The 21,837-nt window shown below is 36.1% G+C and overlaps 1 protein-coding gene and 1 non-coding gene across 4 annotated transcripts in view; both read right to left on the reverse strand.

Annotated features, from left to right (window-relative positions):
• SPATA7 (spermatogenesis associated 7) overlaps positions 1 to 21,837 on the reverse strand; it is a 39,668-nt gene that overhangs the window by 16,861 nt on the left and 970 nt on the right. Inside the window, exons 2-5 of one of the 3 annotated variants that reach the window (XM_071213738.1) lie at positions 16,490 to 16,564; positions 14,260 to 14,355; positions 12,599 to 12,654; positions 8,203 to 8,250 (exon numbers count right to left, since the gene is read on the reverse strand). In XM_071213738.1, the coding sequence (XP_071069839.1) occupies positions 8,203 to 8,250; positions 12,599 to 12,632 (82 nt within the window). In that variant the 5' untranslated portion in view covers positions 12,633 to 12,654; positions 14,260 to 14,355; positions 16,490 to 16,564. The remainder of the gene's footprint in view (positions 1 to 8,202; positions 8,251 to 12,598; positions 12,655 to 14,259; positions 14,356 to 16,489; positions 16,565 to 21,837) is intronic. The other 2 variants (XM_058292679.1, XM_058292680.1) reach the window with 2 other exon arrangements.
• On the reverse strand, positions 14,850 to 15,013 carry LOC111759860 (U1 spliceosomal RNA). The gene has a single exon (XR_002793719.2). It is a non-coding gene; the product is annotated as a U1 spliceosomal RNA (small nuclear RNA).

Genomic DNA, 21,837 nt, shown 5'->3' on the forward strand with positions numbered 1-21,837 from the left:
AGATAAGTCACAGGACTGGGTAAAATGTTTGCAAATTATATGTGCAATAAAGGACTTGTATCCAAAATATGTAAGTAACTCTTATAACTCAGTAAGTTAAAAACCCAATTTAAAAAATGGCCAAAAGATCTGAATAGACAATTCACCAAAGAAGATATATGAATGGCCAATAATGACACGAAAAAAAGAAATGCAAATTGAAACCACAATGAGATTCCACTTCACATCTACTAGAATGGCAATTATTAAAAAGACAGACAGTAACAAGTGTTGCCAGAGATGGGGAGAAATTGGAACCCTTATACAATGCAGGTGTGAATGTAAAATAATGTAGTCACTTTGGAAAATTTAGGAATATGTACAAGATGTAGCAGTTTGCTATTGCTTATGAATTCCAAAAATAAATATTGGATTATGTTTGTGAACTGGTCTGTCCCTCTGGGCACAATAGATTGGACTGGATTCAGAGGTTTCACTTTTACTTGATTAAATAATGATTAAGGCTTTGATTGGACCATGTCAGAAGGACATTGAATCACTGCCCATGAAAGGAACTGTGCTACAGCAAAGGGAGTTTTGAGTTTTGAGCTGGAGCTCGGGAAGTAAACACACAAAGAAGAACACAGAGGAACAGAGACAGCTCCATAGACACAGCAGAGGCCATGCAAGAGAGATGAACCTAACAGCCTACAGCTGCATCTGAGCCCAGAGAGAAATGAGCCCTGGGAGGACACATGAACCCCAAAGAGAGACACAAGCCCTGGGGAGAGACATGAGCCTTATGCCAGCCTACAGTGAAGATTGGAAGGAGCTGGCACCATGGAGCCTTACGCAGAAGAAAGAAGGCTGGAAAAAAACAGAAATTGCCTGCCATCTTGCTCCAACATGTGGCCAATGACTTTGGGTAACCAAGTACCTCTTACGGTACCTTGAGTTGGACTCTTTAGGGCCTTGTGATTGTAAGCTTCTACTTCAAATAAATACCCTTTATAAGAGCCAAAAGATTTCTGGTATTTTGTATCTGCACCCCTTTGGCTGACTAATACACAAGAGAAATGACAGCACACCTCCACACAAAGACTTGTACGCAAATGTTCATAGCACTACTATACATTAAAGCCAAAATAAAGATACAATCCAAATGTTCATCAACAGAAGAAAGGATAAACAATGTGATATGCCCATACAATGGAATACCATTTAGCAATGAAAAAAACCCTGAAGTAATAATGCACACTACAACCTGGATGAACTTTGAAAACAAACACATCTAATACAAAAACAACAACAACACCCCAAAACAAACAAACAAAAAACACACGTAAATGATTCCATTTACATGAAATGTCTAGATAAGGCAAATCTATAGGGGCAGAAATTAGATTAGTGGTTTTCTAGAGGTGGGGGTAGGAAAAAGGGGTAGCTAAAATTAGGTATGAGGGATCTTTTGGTGGTGGATTAGGAAAACGTTCTAAACTTTTTTGTGGTAATGGCTGTACAACTTTAAATTTAATAAATATCACTGAATTTTCACATTGAAAAAGTGAATTTATGCTATGTAAATTTATGCTGAGAAGTAAAGCCTACCTAATGTAGTAGAGTATGGAATTTTAATTATCTAAAAATACTCTAGTTTAGATATTAGATACTATGATGCTTGAAATTACCAAGTTGGTAGTCTGCAATGACAGGACAGCAGTATGTCTTATAATAGCAGAGATGGCTCAAACAATGATTTCTTTTTTTAAATGTATCTATAAAACTTTTTATTTTAGTGTATTAATTACAAGACACTTCAGCTCTACAAAACAAAAAGCAATGATGATTGTTAACTACATTGTAGTTTGAAGATTACAACCTTTGAAATTCTTAGAATATATAGAGAAGGACTGCCTCAACTGACTGAAAACAGAAAATACGATGGATAAGCATGAGTGAAGTCTAAATTTTAAAACAAAAAATGAGGGCAACTCTTTAAATACCACCTACATAATATCAACTCCTCAATTTTTATCTCCTCTTGGAACTCTCTCTTGAATCCAGACTTGTACTCCAAATGCCTCCTCAGCATCTTCATTTGGATTTCTAATAGGCATTTATTTCAAATTTAAAATGACCAGGACTGAATTCCAGATTCACCATTTCCCACTCCCTCACCTCTAAGATCTCTTACTTTATTCCCACTTCAGTAAATTAAACTTCATCTGTTATAGTTTGAAGCCGTTACATACCCTAGAAAAATCATGTTCTTAAAGCTCATCCATTCCTGTGGGTGTAAACCTATTTTAGGTTGGACCTTTTGATTAGGCTATTTCAGTTAAGGGTGTTTTTATTAAGTTACTTCAGGGTGGGTCTTAATCCTTTTACTGGAGTCCTTTGTAAGAGAATGTAATTCAGAGAGAGAAAGCCATAGAAGCTGAGAGAAATAGACATTGAATTGAGAAGGTGAAAGCAAAGAAATCCAGACGTGAAAGGAGAGACCAGGAGATGCTACCATTTGCCTTGCCATGTGACAGAGGAGTCCAGGATTTCTGGCAGCTTGTCTTCAGAAGAGAGAATTGCCTGCTGATGCCCTGATTTGGACATTTTCATGGCCTCAGAACTGTAGGCTTGTAAGCTAGTAAGTCCCCATTTTAAAAGGCAACCTATTTCTGGTATATTGCTTTCAGAAGCAGATTTTAGTACCAGGAAAGTGGAGTGTTGCTATTGCAAATACCAAAAATGTTAAAAAGGCTTTTATTATTTATTTTTAAAGATTTATTTCTCTCCCCTTCCCCCACTGCCTCCCCCGCCCCAGTTGTCTGTTCTCTGTGTCCATTTGCCGTGTGTTCTTCTTTTTGTCCACTTCTGTTGTCACCAGCATGGGAATCTGTGTTTCTTTTTGTTGTATCATCTTGCTGCGTCAGCTCTCTGTGTGCGCGGCACCATTCTTGGGCAGGCTATACTTTCGCACTGAGCGGCTCTCCTTACACAGTGCACTCCTTGAGCTTGGGGCTCCCCTACATGGGGGGCACCCCTGCATGGCAGGGCACTCCTTGTGTGCATCAGCACTGCGCGTGGGTCAAGGAGGCCCGGGGTTTGAACCACGGACCTCCCATGTGGTAGATGGATGCCCTATCCACTGGGCCAAGTTCACTTCCCTAAAAAGGCTTTTAAATTGGCAAATGAATAGATGTGGAAATAATTGTGAGATGCTTGATATTACCAGAAAAAGCCTAGATTGCTTTGAAGAGACTCTTGGTAGAAATATAGATGCCAAAGGTACTTCTGATGAGGCCTTTGAAAAAAAATAGTGAATGTGTCATTGCAAACTGGAAGAAAGGTGACATTTGTTTCAAAGTGGCAGAGAACTTGGCAAAATTGTGTTCTGATGTTGGAAGGTAAAATCTGAAAGTGATGCACTTGGTTCTTTAGCTGAGGAGATTTACAAACTAAATGTGGAAAGTACAGCCTGGCTTCTTGCAGCTTCTAGGAAAATGTGTCTTCTCCAACTAGAATGTAAGCTCTATAAAAGCAGGTACTTTGCTTTGTTCACCTTAGAACAATGTTTAGCATATAGTTAAGTGCCCAATAAATATTTGTTGAATTATTTAAATGAATGAACTCAAGGTGAACTATGAAAATATTATGCAATATGCCTGATAATTTTATAAACTGTTGAATTTGGATATTAAATCCTAGAATCTGGCAGAGTAAGAGGATTAATGCATATATTTAGGCTTTTTATTACACAACCTAAAAAAAGGATAATCTTTTTTATATATTTATTAAGAAATTAATGTCAGTAGGAGAATTCAGAAAAGCTTTCCCAATTAAAGGTACACATAAAGAGGACTATCTGACCTAAAGATAAGTGGGGAAAACCTAATTAATTCAAATGATTCTATTTTTTTAAAACCAAATATTGAAAAACCATTGTCTTGTGCAATAAAAAGTTACTGATACAGAAGAATAAAATATAAAGCAGCACAGATACTCAAAATCTGGAAGGGACCTTAGAGATTATTTACCTTTCATTTTACAAAAGAGGAGGGTAAGAGGTAAAATGAATTGCTCATATCAACAGTATGCTGTGGCAAAACTGGTCTTTACACTTGCCTAGAATGCTTTACTCCTCCTATAAAATTATTTGAAACCCAAGATTCCTTAAAAAATATATAAGAATCTATACCAGGGTTTGTTGAACATATAATGGGCACAGAAGGGGGCAGAATACAAAGTGCCAAACACAGGGTCTTATGTCTGATTTGACCAGGCTGCTCTGATAAACACCACACTCTGGTTGGCTTGACAGGAATTTATCAGTTCATGGTTTTGGAGGCCAAAAGTCCAAAATTAAAGTGTCAGCAAGACCATGCCTATTCTGGTGCTGGCTTGCCAAAATCCTTGGGATTTGTGATACTTTGAAGCTGTATGGATGTCAGAAAAGTAGTGTAATCCATTCCTGTGGGTGTGGACCCATTGTAAGTATCATTTTTTTTTGTAAGTACCAGGACCAGGGATTAAACCCAGGACCTCACATGTGGGAGGCTGGCACTCAACCACTGAGCCACACAAGCTCCTCAGAGTTGGCTCCCTTTGTCTGCTCATTTTTGTTTGTTTCTTTGTTTTTTGTTTTCTTTCTCTTTAGAAGGCACTGGGAACCGAACCCAGGACCTCCCGTGTGGGAGGTGGGTGCTCAACTGCTTGAGCTACATCCATTCCCGGTGAGCAGGATCTTAAGATGTGACACACCTCATTCAGGGTAGGTCTTAAATCTCTTACCTTTATAAGGGAATGAAATTCAGACAAAGAGAAAGAAGGTCATGGAAGCAAGAAGCTAGAAGAAACAAAACCTGAAAGAGAAGGGAGATACCAGCAGATGCTACTATGTGCCTTGCCATGTGACAGAGTCCAGGATCACCAACAGCCAGTCTTAAGGAAGAAGGTATCATCTTGATGATGCCTTGATTTTCACAGCCTCAAATCTCCATTGTGAAAATCAACCCATTTCTGGTATATTGCTTTCAGCAGTCTAGCAAACTAGAACAGGGTCCTTGGCTTGTATCTCTGCCTCTATCACAAGGTGATCTTTCCTTGTGTCTGCTCTTCTTATGGCTAGTTTTTGCCTTCTGGCTCCCCTCCCCTTGCCTTTCTCTATATAAGGTCTCCAGCAAGATGTATAAGGCCCACCACCCTGATTCATATGGGCCATATATAAATAGGATCTCAGAAGACCCTATTTACAAATGAGTCTGACTTAGTTTAACATATTCAAAGATACTATTTATAAATGATTTTACACCCAAGGAATGTGGATTAAGAATAAGACCATGTTCTTCCTTGGGGTATATAATTCAATCTACCACACTTGATAAACACTGTGCTCACTGAATGACAGCTGGTAGCTGCTTAAGTCCTATCTTTTCCACCAAGAAGATAAAGAAGAGGAGATGGGTCCAATTAATCCTATGCTCTGTGATCTTTCCTAAATTGCACCCAAAGGGCATTTTCCTAATTATGCCTTCATTCATACTTACCTGGTGTTATTAATTTTTTAATGTAGAAATCCTCTCTCAAACTATAAATTACAAATTCATGTAATTTAACAAAACACTGAACTTCAAATTTATAATATTATACTTTGATTTTTAAATGATAACTAATAAAACAATAGGCTATGATAATTATTTTCTTTAGCTTTTTAAAAGTTTTTTTTATTGCAGGAAAAGATACATAACTTAAATTTTACCATTTTTTAAAAAAACTTTTAATTGTGGTAACATATATGCAACACAAATTTTCCCATTTAACCATTTCAAGCTACAATTCAGTGGCATTAAGTATATTCACAATGTTGTATAACATTTCCAGAACTTTTAAAATCATCTCAAATAGAATCTCTGCACCCACCAAGCATCTCCCCAACTCCCCTTCCCCTCATCCATCATTTTACGTTCAACCTCTTTGTGCCTTTTTTTCTTGTAGAAATCATATAGATGGATCATGCTTTTTCATTCAATCTGTCAACCTGACTTTTTATGGAAAAGTTTAATCAATTTACATTTAAAGTAATTAATGATAAGGAAGGATTTACTTCTGCCATTGAGCTACTTTCTGTATCTGTTATGTATTTTTGTTTTTAATGTCTTCCATTACTGCCTTTTTTGTATTTAGTTGAGTTTTGATAGTGTACCATTTTGATATCTTCTTTCCTTTTTTGTATTTAAGTTATTTTCTTAATGGTTACTGTGGGAATACAATTAATAACTTATACTAATAACAACCTCTTTTGAATACATCAACTTAGTTTCAATAGAGTGCAAATACTCTGCTCCTATAAATTTCCATTCTCCCCCTTTATATTGTATGTCTCAAATTCTATCTTTATACATGTATGCTCATTAGCATAAATTTATAATTACTATTTTATGCATTTGCGTCTTAATCATAAAAAAAACAGGAGTTGCAAATCTAAAGTCCATAAATATTGGCTTTTATATTTACCTATGTATTTATTTTTAACAATGTGTTTTATTTCATCTTATGAAGCCAAGCTACTATCCAGTGTCTTTTCATTTCAGCCTGAAGCTCTCCCTTTAGAATTTCTTATAGGGAAGGTCTACTGGTAATGAACTCCCTTGGCTTTGGTTTACCTAGAAATGTCATATTTCTAGGTAAGGAAGAATTGCTTTCCCAGATAAAGAATTCTTGGTTGATTTTTTTCTTTCTTTCATGACTTTAAATGTCATCCCATTACCTCCTGGCCTCCATGGTTTCTGATGGAAGTTAATAATTTATTAAGGATTCCTTTCTATGTGATGAATCTCTTTTCACTTGCCGTTTTCAAAATTTTTTAGTTTTGACGAATTGACTACAATACTGTACAATACAATGCTGTGAAGCTCTTACGAGTTTATCCTGCTAGCGCATCATTCAGCTTCTTGGATGTGTATATTCATGACTTTCAACAGATTTAGAAATTTTTAAACTATTCTTCAAGTATTCTTTCTGCCATGCAGTCCCTCTGGGACTCGTATGTATGTCAGCACACAGACACTTTATGGAGGCTTGTGCTTGACGGTGTCTCATAAGTACCTCAGGCTCTGTTTATTTTCCTTCATCCTTTTTACTTTCTGCTTCTCAGACTGGATAATTTCAATGATTTTATCTTCATTATGCTGATCCTTTCTTCTGTCTGTTTAAATCTGCCGCTGAATTCCTCTAGGGTAATTTTTGTTTTTTATTGTACTTTTCTACTCCAAAATTTGTTTGGTTCTTTTTATAATCTATCTCTTGATGTTATCATTCTGTTTATACGTAATTTTTTCCTAATTTACTTTAGTTCTTGGCTCATGGTTTGCTTTAGCTCACTGCACATATTTAAGACAGTTGGTTTAACATATTTGAATACTAATTCCAGGGTGAAGAAAGGAGAATGGTGGCTGGTTTGTGCATGACATTTACTTATGGAAGATCAGCAACCTCTCTTTTCCCCCAAGCATACCCCTTGTTGTTGTAAGTGTCAGATCATTGCAAATAGTTGATTCCAAACATTCTTTTCACCCCAATGGTTGCTTTGGTGGTAGGACCGACCCTATAGCCTCCTACACTGACATTTTGTGTCATATTACACCTTTTTGGCTATTTTTTAAAGTATGTATCTCCTGAATTGAACTCAAACTACAAAGGCCTCAAATGGTATTCTTGGGATAATTTTAAAAGAGGATTTAAAATTTTGTAGGCTGATTATTTCCTTAGTAAAGATTTCTAAAATATGGAAATATTGGGTCAAAGGGTAGATATTTCAAGATTCCATACTATTTTGAGTCAATATGACTTTTTAGGTACATATAACTATGATGTTTATCAGTTAGGGTATTAAGATATAAGGGGTAGACAATATTTACCTAGAGAAAAGTGCCAATTAAGGTATTTTTAGTGAATCCATGTAGTAATCCTGACACCAAGGCAAGGCAGTGAGAATCACAGAATTCAAGAACTTAAACCATGATAAACCTTTTAATATCACCACATTTTTACATATAGGAAAAATGAGATCCAGAGAAACTAAATCATTTTTACCCCAAGTCACAAAGCAATTTAAATGGCTAGATTCTAAGTTCATAAACTTAAAATATAATACAAACTTCTTGTATTTATGGATAATGTAAAGGAGAGAGAAAGTTTTCTTAAAAGGCAACAGGTCATAAAATTACTTACATTTGATGCTGGTACTCATGCTTAATGGAACTGAGCAGTCTACCACAGCTGAAAGAGAATAATCAGGTGTTTAATAATATTACTAATATTTGTAAATGACAATTATTTCCAAATGTGGAAATCACATAAGGTTCCAGAACTTGCAGTTTTTTGTCTTGTGTTCTCGTTTTGATTTATATCAAATATAGTTCTAGAGACGAAAAATACAATAGCTGAGATTAAAAAGTATGCTGGTTTGGATTAACAGAGCTCACTAGGTATTACAGAAGAAAATATTAGTGAACATGAAAATATAGCAATACAAACTATTCAAAATGAAATAGGGTAAAGAAAGACTGAAAAATGAATGAACAGAGTATCACTGACCTAACATCCCTGTACCATGAATCCTAAACATAATTGTATTTGGAGTCCCAAACCAATTTTGGGACAAAATGAAGAGCAAAACTGGAAGACTTAAATTACCTTATATCAGAAATCACTTAATTTCTATAGTAATTAAGACAGTATGGTATTGGCATAAATACAGACTTATAAATCAATGGGCTTTAGGTCCAGAAATAGACCCATTCATATAGTTAACTAATTTTCAAAAGGTGTCAAGGCAATTCAACTGGGAAAGGATATCTCTTTGACACATGGTACTGGAATACTTGGCTATTGACAGGCAAGAAAATGGCCCTTATATCATAAACAAACAAAGAAAAACTCAAAATGGATTACAAACCTAAATGTGAGAGCTAAAACTATAAATCTTCCAGGAGAAAAAATTCTTAGTGACCTACAATTAGGCAAAGACCTCTTGAACTTTATACAAAAAGCAGAAACTGTAAGAAAGCCCTGAAAAACTGAACTTGACTTTACATGATATTCATGTTACCAAATATTATTTTTCTTTTGATATTTTCAACTATTTAAAAACACAAACTTCAAAAATACAAATGTCATAAAATTTAATAACTTTAGCTCTTTTTTAAAAAAGAACATTAGGCAAAAAAATGATGAAATTTAAGTAATGTTAATAGTATAGTATCAATATTAATTTCCTGGTTTGGATAACTGTACCATGGCTACGTAAGATGTTTATATTAGGGGAAGCTAAGGAAAGGGTTAACAGTAACTGTGCTATTTCTACAACTTTTCTGTAAGCCTAAAGTTATTTTAACTTAAAAAAAGAAAAAGTTAAGAAAAAGCAAGTCACAGACTGAGAAAAAACATCTGCAGAACATGTATCTAATACAGGATTTGTATCTAGATTACATAAAGAACACTTACAACTCAGTACTATGAGATAAGCAATCTATTTTTTAAAATGGGCACCCATTCCCCATTCTCACAAGAGGCAGCAGTGGAGTTTGGCCTCTAGTATAGCTTGCTGATGCCAGAATGAGACATAAAAATTCACTTCCCCAAGATCCATGTGGGGCGTGGGATGACTGCTGATCACTGCTTTCATTATCACTAGACTTGCCCTACAAGCAATACTAAAGTAGTTCTTCAGAATGAAAGTAAAGGATACTAAGCAGTGGTTCAAAGTAGTATAAATATCTCCAGTAAATGTAACCATTTAGGTATATATAAATGCAAGGACTATTGTATTTTTTGGTATTTAACTCCACTTCTTACTTCCTACAGGTGCTAAAAAGCAAATGTATAAAAAGAAATGATCAGTTTATAGTTTTTTGAACATACAATATACAAAGATATGATTTCTAACAAGTACAAAAAGAGATGGGTGGATGGAGGAGTATATGGACAGTATATATATATATAGTTACTGAAGTCAAGTTGGTATAAAATCAAATGATTGTATTTATTTAGGATGTTAAATTTTAAATCCATGGTAACCACAAGGAAAATATATGAAAAATATATCCAGATAGAAATGAGAAGAGATTCGAAATGGCTATTTCAAAAAATCAAATAATTATGAAAGTAGGCATTAATAGAATAATTGAGGGACAAAAAGGCATAAGACTTACAGAGACTATATAGCAAAATGGCAAAAGAAATTTCTGCATTATCAGTAGTGACGTTAAATATAAATGGATTATGGAAACGGACTTGGCCCAGTGGTTAGGGCGTCCGTCTACCACATGGGAGGTCCGTGGTTCAAACCCCGGGCCTCCGTGACCCATGTGGAGCTGGCCCATGCACAGTGCTGATGCGCACAAGGAGTGCCCTGACATGCAGCGGTGTCCCCTGTGTAGGGGAGCCCCATGTGCAAGGAGTGCGCCCTGTAAGGAGAGCCACCCAGCGCAAAAGAAAGTGCAGCCTACCTAAGAATGGCGCCACCCACACAGAGAGCTGACACAGGATGACTCAACAAAAAGAAACACAGATTCCCGTGCTGCTGACAACAACAAAAGCAGACAAAGAAACAAGACGCAGCAAATAGACAAAGAGAACAGACAACCGGGGTGGGGGGAAAGGGGAGAGAAATAAATAAATAAATAAATCTAAAAACAAAAAAAAGACTGCCTCAGTTAAAAAAATATATATAAATGGATTAAACTCTCTAGTCAAAAGGCAGAGATTAGAAGGATGAAACACTATGACCCAACTGTATACTATTTACAAGAAATTCACTTTAAAAGATATAAGTAGGTTGAGAATGAAACGATGGAAAAAAAGATACTATGCAAGTAGTAACCCAAAGAGAGCAGGGATATCTGATACTAATATCAGATAAAATAGACCTTAGGTCAAAAACTGTTATGAAGAACAAAGCTGATCATTATATACTGATGAAGGGGTCAATTCAACAAGATATAACAATCATAAATACACATAAATATATATATTTATATATACATATATAGGAGAGCCCCAAAATATATGAAGCAAATATCGACAGATTTGAAGGCAGAAATAAGATTATATATTAATAGTAGGAGAATTTAATACATCATTCTCAATAATGGATAGAACATCAAGACAGAAGATCAATAAGGAAATAGAAGACTTGAACAATATTCTAAGTCAACTAGACCTAACAGATATATGTAGAACACTTCACCCAGTAACAACAAAATATACAATCTTCTCATGGACACATGGGTCATTCTTCAAGACAGACCATATGTTAGGTCACAAAACAATTCTCAATAAATTTACAATACTGAAATCATACAATGTATCTTCTCTGATGAAGACAGAAACCAATAACAAAGGGAGAAAAATCAACTCAAAATGAATCAAAGACCTAAATATAAGAGCCACAAGTATAGAACTCCCAGAAGAAAGCATAAGGAAACATCTTCAGGTTCCTGTGTTAGGCAATAGTTTCTCAGACTTTATATCCAAGCCCAAGAAAAAAAAATAGATAAATGGGATCTCATAAAAATTAAAAGCTTTTGTGCATCAAAGAACTTTATAATGAAAGAAAAATGAGGCGGCAGACTTGGTCCAGTGGTTAGGGCATCCATCTATCACATGGGAGGTCCATGGTTCAAACCCCGGGCCTCCTTGACCCGTGTGGAGCTGGCCCATGCGCAGTGCTGATGTGCGCAAGGAGTGCCGTGCCACGCAGGGGGTGTCCCCCGCATAGGGGAGCCTCATGCGCAAGGAGTGTGCCCCGTAAGGAAAGCTGCCCAGCGCGAAAGAAAGTGCAGCCTGCCCAGGAATGGTGCTGCACACACGGAGAGCTGACACAACAAGATGACTCAACAAAAAGAAACACAGATTCCCGTGCCGCTGACAACAACAGAAGCAGACAAAGAAGACACAGCAAATAGACAGAGAGAACAGACAACTGGGGGTGCGGGGGAGAGGGGAGAGAAATAAATAAATCATAAAGAAAAAAAAGTAAAATGACAACCTACACAATGAAGGAAAATATTTGGAAACCACATATCCAATAAGGTTTTAATATCTAGAATATTTAAATAAATCCTTCAACTCAACAATAAAAGACAAACAACTCAATCAATAAATGGGCAAAAGACCTTAACAGACATTTCTCCAAATAAGATATATGAATGGCCAGAAAGCACGTGAAAAGATTGTCAACATCACTATCTATGGGGAGATACAAATCAAAACCATGAGATACCATTTCACACCCACTAGAAAGCTACTATTTAAAAAATGGAAAATTACAAGTATTGGAGAGGATGTGTAGAAACAGGAATACTCATTCATTGCTGGTGGGAATTAAAATGTGCAGCCACTGTGGTAAACAGTTTGGGAATTCCTGAGAAAGTTAAGAATAGAATCACCACATGACTCAGCAATCCAACTTCTAGATTTATATCCCAAGTATTGAAAAACAGGGACTTGAACAGATATTTGCACAGATGCTTACAGTGGCATTATTCACAATTGCCAAAAGATGAAAACAACCCAAAAGTCCATCAACCAATGAATAGATAAATAAAATGTGGTATATACACACCATTATGCAGCTGTAAAAGGAATGACGTCCTCATACGTATGATAACGTGGATGAACCTTGAAGACATCATGTTGAGTGAAATAACCCAGGCATCAAAGAACAAATATTGCATGATCTCACTAATATTAGAATTAGCAAACTCAGAGTCATAGTCTAGAATATAGGCTACCAGGGTAGAGGGTGGGGCAGGCAATAGGAAATTAAGGCTTAAAATGTACACAGTTTTTATTTGGGATAATGGAATAGTTTTGATAATGGATGGTGGTGATGGTAGAACATTGTGAACATAATTAACAGCATTGAATTATATATCTGAATGTGATTAAAGGAGAAATTTTAGGCTGTATTTATATTATTAGAATTAAAATTTTAAAAAAATCCATAGAACTGTAAAACACAGTAAACCCTAAGTTAAGCCATGCACTACAGTTAATAGTACATATAGAAATGCTTTCATTAATAAACGCACAACTTCTCTAACAAAAAAAAAATTGTACATGAATGTTCAAGGCAGCTTTATTCAAAATAGCAAAAAGTGAGTGAAAACAATACAAACTCCTACCAACTGTTGAATCAATAAACTAATTGTGGTGTTTACATTAAAATGGAATACTACTCAGCAATAACGTGGAACAAATATTGATATACACAACATAGATTAATTTCAAAAACATTATGCTAATTGAAAGATGCAAGACCCAAAAGGATACCAATGGCATGATTCTACTCATATGAAATTCTAGAAAAGGCTTATCTATAGTGATGGAAAGCACATCAGTGGTGGCTAAAGGTTGGAGGGAGGAAACTGACTACAATGGAGTAGAGAGAACTTTGTGGGAAGATGGAAATATTCTATATGAGGGGTCAGCAAACTTTTTTCTGTCAAAAGTCAGAGTAAATGCTTTAGACTTTGCAAGGTGATAAGGTCCCTGTTACAACCAGTTAGCTCTGCCTTTTAGTAAAAAAGCAGCGTAGACAATATGTAAACAAGTTACCATGGCTATGATCCAGAAGAATTTTATTTAGGGACAATGAAATTTGAATTTCATATCATTTTTCACACATTACAAAATATTTTTATTTTTATGTTTTTCCAATCATTTAAAAATATAAAAACATTTTTAGGTCATGAGCTGTACAAAAACAGGTGACAAGAAGATATAGCTTGTGAGCTGAAGTTAGGTCGCCCCTGTTTTATAGCATCATGGTGGTGATCCATTTGTCTAAACATTTAACTGTATGCTTAAAATTGGTACATTTTATTGTATGTAAAGTTATAACTCAATAAAACTGACCAAAAAATTAAGAAAAAATATAGCATCTAATATGGTAACTTCTTTACTGTATTTGAAAATAAAAGAGCAGATTTTCAGATGTTGGTTATATTAAAATAAACATCTAACAACAACATAACATTAGGAAAAACAAAGATATAAAATAACAAAAGCATTATATAGATTCTAAACATAGTTAACAAAAATGGTATTCTGAATTTGCAATGTATATAAAGTTAGTCAGTAGTTAATCACACTGATATTTCATTACACCAATGCAAATTTTTGTACATATGATATGCATTTTTTGCTACAAATTTATCCTAATGACAAGTGAAGCTGGGGGTTAAAATTGGGTACAGAAATTTCACATTTGTACATTTTTACCTTTGGCTGAAAGGATTTTATTATAGTGAACAGCCATGTGATTCTTGACCAGGTGGAGAGTGCTTAGTCTGAGAGAGGAAGAGTCAGTGCAAAAAGCTAAAAATTAAAACATATTTAATCATTATATATTTAAAACTAAAATGAAAATCATCAAGAGATAAACAGGTTACTGGTTATTGAGTTCAGTCTTAAAAAATGCTTTGAAATTCAACCACAGAGATACGACATTACGGCTTTGTGATGCTCAATAGTCTCAACCTTAATCTTGCACTTACAACTTCTAACAACCTTGGGTTCAAACCTTTCCAAGAATAAATTTTACAGGCCTGAGAGTTTGGGGAAGAGACTCTAAAATATACTTTTTCTTTACATTTACAAAACTATTTATTGACAGTTCTCAATCTCATAAGCAAAAATCTTTAGCCACTTACTTGTTTGTTTACAAAATTAGGTTACCATTGTTAGTATCTGCACAATCTGCTGAGTTTGGGATATTCTGAAAGGCAAATTTCTAACTTTATACCTGAAAATAAGATCTTCTAGAAATAAGATTATGACATTTTAAAAAATTCAGTTGTTAAATTTTTTTGTCAGGAAAAGGGTGAATGCAACCCCCCACCAACACAAATTATGCAGTCGAGTTTCCCACACGTGGGGAAATTGCATGGGTCAGCAGATCTCCAGTGCAATGGATCAGCCTTGTCCTGGGAAAACTACCACTGTGATCATGGTATCTCCCCTGCCAGGTAAGTGGCATTTTTTAAAGGTACTAGGATTACCTTAAAACAAGTACAATCACATGGAGATTCCATAACACTGAACTCTTTGACCCTCTATCCAAAGTATTTAAAAGAAATCTTAGAAATAATTAAGTACTTCTATACAAGTATAAAATGTAAATATAGGGATAACTTTTTTAAACATTAAAAACAGTTTTAGAGAATATGTTCATGTGGCTTTAAAAAATAAATACCTAAAATGGTATATAGAGGACCTTGATTCTTAGTCTCCCCTCCTAGAAGTATACTGATACTTTAAAAAAATGCATCCTTCCATGGAAATTCTATGCATAACATACGCATATGCAATAACAATGAGTTTGATACTGCTACTACTACTACTATATTACTACTACTGCTACTAAAAACATTTATTGAATGATTATTATTTGTCATTCATTGTTCCAAGCTCTTCGCATGTACAAACTCATTAGACGATACTATCATCATTTAATTAAAGTGGAAACTGAGACACAGAGATATAAGGTCTTCAAGGTAACCCGGCTGATAAATGAGGCAGTTTGGATGGCTTCCAAGGCAGCCTCATGATTATAACCACTATGCCTATACCACCTCTTAACACTAATTCTTTTAAAAATGTGTTAGCAAACTTCACCTATTATTGTTCATATGCTTTTGTTATGTATGTATATTTTAAATCTAAGTTAAAATTTTAATTAAAAATTAATTTTCAAAGGAAAGCTTATACCTCTAGCTCTATGTGTGCATATACTTTATTACATAGAAATAAGTGAAATAACTGAAAAAAGTGATCCCCTTCTTTCATATTTGGGTGCAAAGAACAAAGATTTTTTTCATGTAAATACAGAAAACAAGACTGTCAATTATTTTGCCTAAAACCCACAGACTTATAATTTTTAAACTACAACTATAAAAATATATTTTAAATTCACAACATTAAAATTTTACTTTGAAGGCTTTAAAACAAAAAACACCACATATCACAGAAAATACACAATAGGCTTTCCTTTCATAGGTCCTAGCAATCTAATTAGAGAGAGAGGTACCTAAGTATATCCTCCTGATATAAAATGCTTTACGCAGGTGCTCTTTTTCCTTCTCAGTGTGCTTTTCTTTAACATCTGCCAGTCATTATTTTAAGAAGGACGGTATGCTTTAAGCTAAGGTGGTCTGCCAGCAAAGAGTAGAGCTGGGCTAGAGCTGCAGCAGGGAGCAAGAGGCAGCCAGGTCCATATCCAATGGTACAATAATTGTTTGAAATGATGGACTCAAATTCCTTAATCTCAAAAATCCCTACAAGATTTAAAGTTATTCTAACATTTACATTATTCACTCATGAAATCTCAAGTTCAAATAGTCATTAAATGCCATAACATTTTCATCATGTCCTTTAATGTGTAAATGAAGGAAACAGACACTGAGTCAATCTTTTTGACAAGAGAACCTGTTAAAACCAGCAACTCACTTACCATTACTTTTGGTGCTCAAGTGTCCTTTAAATGGACTTGGTGGACCATATCTGGGAAGGACAGATGTTGCTCTGACTTTTCAGAAAAAACAAAAATTGTTAGAATAAATGAAACAATTTTCACAAAGACAACATTGAACATTCAAAAAATAAATTTATCTTTCATTTAACTACCAGAGTTATTTAAACAGAAACAGAATATTTAGATAGAAACAGAATAGCAGCTATGTAGGGTGGGAAGAATAGAGATGGAGAGGTTATGAGGTTTTTTTCAGTCTGTTTTTTGTTTTATTATTATTGTAATAATGAAAATTCTCTAAAAATGATTGAAGTGATGAATGCAAACTATATGATTATATCAAAGACCACTGATTACACATTTTAGATGGATTTATGCTTTATTAATATGTATCAATAAAATTGATTTGTTGAAACAAAATTTAATTCAATTGTATTACTAACCAGCAATGATACATCTATATCAGTTAGCAAAAATTCTGTAGCCATAGGCAAAAGGTTTTCTCTTTTAAGAAAATAGGTTATTTTCAAAGTAGTTGTACTTTGAGACTTTAATTTCACTGGATAAAATGATAAATACATTGTTTATACTATTTGACATAGACTAACTCTTCTGTATATCACTGACCTTCACGATTTTTAATTGATTTTGAGAACATATGGATTAACTAATTCAGTCAATAACAGGCCTGTCTGAACTTAAAACTAATTTTAATAAGGTACTCCTTTCAAGAAGGTAATTGAGTAAATTATAAATTATAGAATATATTGCTATATTTCTAATAAATAAGAATAAGAATTTAATGAATAAATTAGGCCCTAAGGTTCATCTAGCCCACCCTTGTGCTTGGAGCCTATCAAAATCCTATACTTACAAGTACCTCTGATAATGGAAAACTCACTACTCCTCTCTACAAGCAGCATCTCATCATTCAGACTTCCTGGGCTGCCTTGAAATTAGATGTACAGCTCATCACAAAATAAGTTCTCTCTCTCAAAAGTGATTGTGTATTTAGGGGTACCCTCCAAAAAAGGAAAGCTGAGTTAAAGAATCATATGGAATTTAACATGCAAAATATAAAGGATCCCTAGGCAGAATTATTTTAAGATGGTAAAACGAACAATTTGGCTGCCAAGTGGGCTGTTATAGGATATAATGGTGTGGGAAGGGCATATACAAAGTCCAGAAGATATATGGATGACTGAAAACAGAAAAGATGTTCTCAAGATAACAGAACCAAACTCTAGGGCCAGAGACCAAAGCCTGTTAGAACAGACTAAAATAGAAAAACAATTTGAAATTAGAATATCCAGGAAGTCTTAACTACATCACAGCTCAGAAGGAAAAAAAAATCAACTTTTTTAGGACAAGAGAAGTAAAGGTGATGCTATCTAAGTCAATGCTAAAGATACTCATGAAATGAACATAGTTTCTACCAGGAAAAGAGGGGGGTCTAAGTCCTCAACATGAAAAAAACAAAATAACCAACAAACTGCCATGCAAACCTTATTTCCCTGGCAGGGTGGGGTCTTGACTTTTTACCTGTCCAGAATCCAATGTCTCTTTATCTGTTAACAGCAGTAATAGAGCTGATCTCATTGTTTAGAGGTGGGCACTATAATAAAATCTGGCCAGCCATATTAGCTGGATAATGAATAAACATGCGACCCAGTGAGATGTGACACTGGCCAATGTGACACAACCCCAGGACTTTTACTGGAACTACTAGGGGAGGATACATTCTTTCCACTGGGTTTGCTAAGCCCAGTATAGGATGTAAGTAAACCTGGCACTGCTGATAGCAACCTTGTACCATGCAGGGTGAACTGGTCTGAGAATAAAGCCAGCAGAGGGGAAAGTGGAAGCAAGATGGAAATTCTTGGTAACCTCGTTTGAGCATCTGGATCCCATTGCGTCTAAACCTTTACCCACTAGGACTTTTCTTTACATGAGTCAAAAAAAAATCCCTGTAGCTTAAGCCAGTTGAGTTGGTTTCTTCATTTGTAGCCCAAATGCTAATTGAGTGTTAACTTTGCCAGGCACTGTTCTAAGCACATTGATAGAATAAACTCATTTATTCCTTACAACAATCATGTGAAATAGGTACTATCATTATCCCCACTTTATAAATGAGGATAGATGAAGTACAAAGAGGTGAAGCATGTAATTTGCCCAAGGTTACACAATTATGATGTGACAGATATGACATCTGAACTCGGGCAGTCTGGTTCTTAACAATTAATTATGCTATCCTGACCAATATAAATCACTTGGTACTTTAACCACACTCTAAGCTACTATATCATACAGAACAGACTAAGATACCTCAATATACCATTTATTCCCTTCATTGTATGAGTATTTGATGATAGTTCACAGAATAAAGGAAAAATAGGGACATACAGAAAAATTAGAGAGCACGAAGTCAGATAGAATGACAGAAGAACTGCATCCTAGTGATACTGTATTGGATAGAACAAATTTCTTCCTGCCCCGCCCTCCATTTATCTTTGCGTGGTAGCTGTAAGTTAAGATTTGCTCTACACCTATTCAGTTTCTTTTTAGCATAAGATGGTGGTTAACAAGGGAATGCAGGTGTGAGCTGATGGCTAGGGTTTCTTTGAGAATTTCCGCTGAAGGCTTACACTCATCAGTTTCTAACATTCCTACACATAAATGTCACCTTACAAATAATTCATTCCTTGAAAGTGAACTACCAATATGTCTGTGTGATTTAAATTTGTTTGAAAAAGTTAGTACAAGAATTTGCCAGTTATCTATTTATTTTCTTCCCAAATTGACTTTGTTTAGGAGGTATTAGAGATTGAACCTGGGACCTTGTATATGGGAAGCAGGTGCTCAACCACTGAGCTACACCTGTTCCTCCAAACTTCACTTTTAAGCACATGCTCTCCAATAATGGACAAAATTCCTTTAAGCATCAATCCTTTACAGTCAGCACAAGGTTAAGCTTTCTCAGTAGGAGGCGCTGGAGGAACACTGCAGGATGAAGGGATTCTCTTGCTGCTTTTGGTTGTTGCAGGGCGGGTCAGCAGAATGGGCCTTGGTAGAGACTAAATGCCTGACCATAAGACATCAGGTGGCCATGCACCTGAGCTTCCTGTTATGAACTGGATGTTGTCTCACCCATTTAGCCATAATGCTGGTGTGTGCAGCAGCAATCTATTAACAAATGGAAGTGGTATATGAGCATGAGCTTGGGCAGGCTGGGAAAGGACAAGTTGTATGAGCAGAGAGCTCAGACTCCTTTGACACCAACTCCTTTTGCATTTGCCTCCTCTCCCTCAATCCATGCCTGGACCTTCTGAGATGTTCCTTACAACAAACTAATTGAAGAAGAAAAAACTCAAGCCTGGTTTACAAATGATCTGCACAATATGCTGGTGCTACCTGAAAAGGCACAGTTGCAGCACTACAACCCCATTCAGAATGGCATCTGAAGAAAATCCTCCCAGTGGGCAGAATTTCAAGAAGTACATTTAGTTATCCAGCTTGTCACAGCTTAAGAGATGGCCAGAAGTACAGATCTGTACTGATTCATGAGCAACTGCTAATGGTTTGGCTGGATGTCAGGAACTTGGAATGAGCAGGACAGAAGATTGGTGACAAGGAAACTTGGGGAAGAGAAATGTGGGTCTCAGAAAAGGGGGACGCTATTAAGATATTTGAATTCCATGTAAATGCCTACAAAAGGGCATCCAATGCAGGGAAAACTCTTAACAATTAGATGGACAACTGACAGGCTCTGTGGACGTCAGTCAGCCTGTCCCCAACACCCAGTACTTGCTCAAGGGGTCTGAGTGGCCATGGTGGGAGGGATGGAGCCTATGGCTTGGGCTTGACAACATGGACTTCCCCTTACACCAAAGCTGATCTGGCTATTGCTACTGCCAAACGTCTAATTTGCTAATAGCAGAGACCAACACTGAGTCCCTGCTATGGTCCCCTGGGAGTACCAGCCTACCACTTCATGGTAAACTGATTACACTGGAGCTCTTTCATCACAGCTGGAGCAAAGGTCTGTCCTTACTGGAATGGTAGTCTATAAATCTGTATATGGATTTGACTTCCTTGCTTAAAATGCTTTTGCCAGCACCATTACGTGCAGACTCACAGAATACTGTATCCACTGTTATGACACAATATTTCATCTGAGCAAGAAACTCATTTCACAGCAAAGGGAATGCAACAATGAGCTCACGCCCATGAATCAACTGATCTTACCATATAACTCCATCTCCCAGAAGCAATGGCCTCACTGAAGTTTACTGAAGACTCAGTTACCGCACCAAAAGAGAGACAACACCCTGAAAGACTGGGGTTCTATCTCACAAGATATAACTTAAGCTTTGACTTAGAGACCATTCTATGCTCTGCCTTCCCCAGAGCCAGGTCCAAGAATCAAGCAGTGGAAGTGGCAGTAGCTCCTCTCATTAAACCTAATTACCCACCTGCAGAATTTTTCCATCCTGTCCCAGCAACTTTGAGCTCTGCTGGTTTGGAAATCTTAATCTCTAAAGCAGGGGTTTTTAACGAGGGGGATCTATGGAAAGATTTCGGGAGGACCATGAGCTTGAATTGAAAATTCAATAGAACATTATTCTTGTGGGGATGTGTTGGTGCAGGTGTGATACATTTATTAAATAATACACAGTATAGTGTGGACTTTGTAAGAGGTCCGTGGTTTTCAAACCTGACTGTCAAAGGGGTGCATAAAACAAAAAAGGTTAAGAATCCCTGCTCTAAAGTGTGGGAGTCGGGGTGTTCTTTAACCATAACAATGGTTCTATTGAATTGGAAGAGGAGGCGGCCTCCTGGTCATTATGGGTACCTTAAACCACTGAACCAATGTGGAAATAAAGGGGACGGGGGAGTTAATCTAGTGGCTGGAAAATCGCTCCCTATTACCAAGAGGAAATTGGATTGCTGATAAACAATGAGGCAAGGAGGGCTGCATGGAATCCAGGAAGTTCATTGGGGCATCTCTTAGTACTTCCACACTAAAACTCCAGCAACCAAAAAAGGCAGGAAGACTAAGGACTCAGTGAAAAGATTATCTCTTACACTGAGTCCCTGCTACAGTCCCCTGGGAGTACCAGCCCAGCACACTTCATGGCACTAATTTTGATGAACGATTACATAATAAAACCACACTACATTCAAAGTTAAGACTTACTTTAAGAAACCATCTAGCAACTTGGTTTAAAGGCACCCCACTCTGGTGGGGGTTCTGGAGATCACCTTGCTAGGCTTGAGAAAAGAATGCAACTGGGTAGGACAGCGTGAAGAGGCAAACTATTTGGAGTGGG

The sequence above is a fragment of the Dasypus novemcinctus genome, chromosome 3, assembly GCF_030445035.2.
Source record: "Dasypus novemcinctus isolate mDasNov1 chromosome 3, mDasNov1.1.hap2, whole genome shotgun sequence".
Lineage (NCBI taxonomy): Eukaryota > Metazoa > Chordata > Mammalia > Cingulata > Dasypodidae > Dasypus > Dasypus novemcinctus.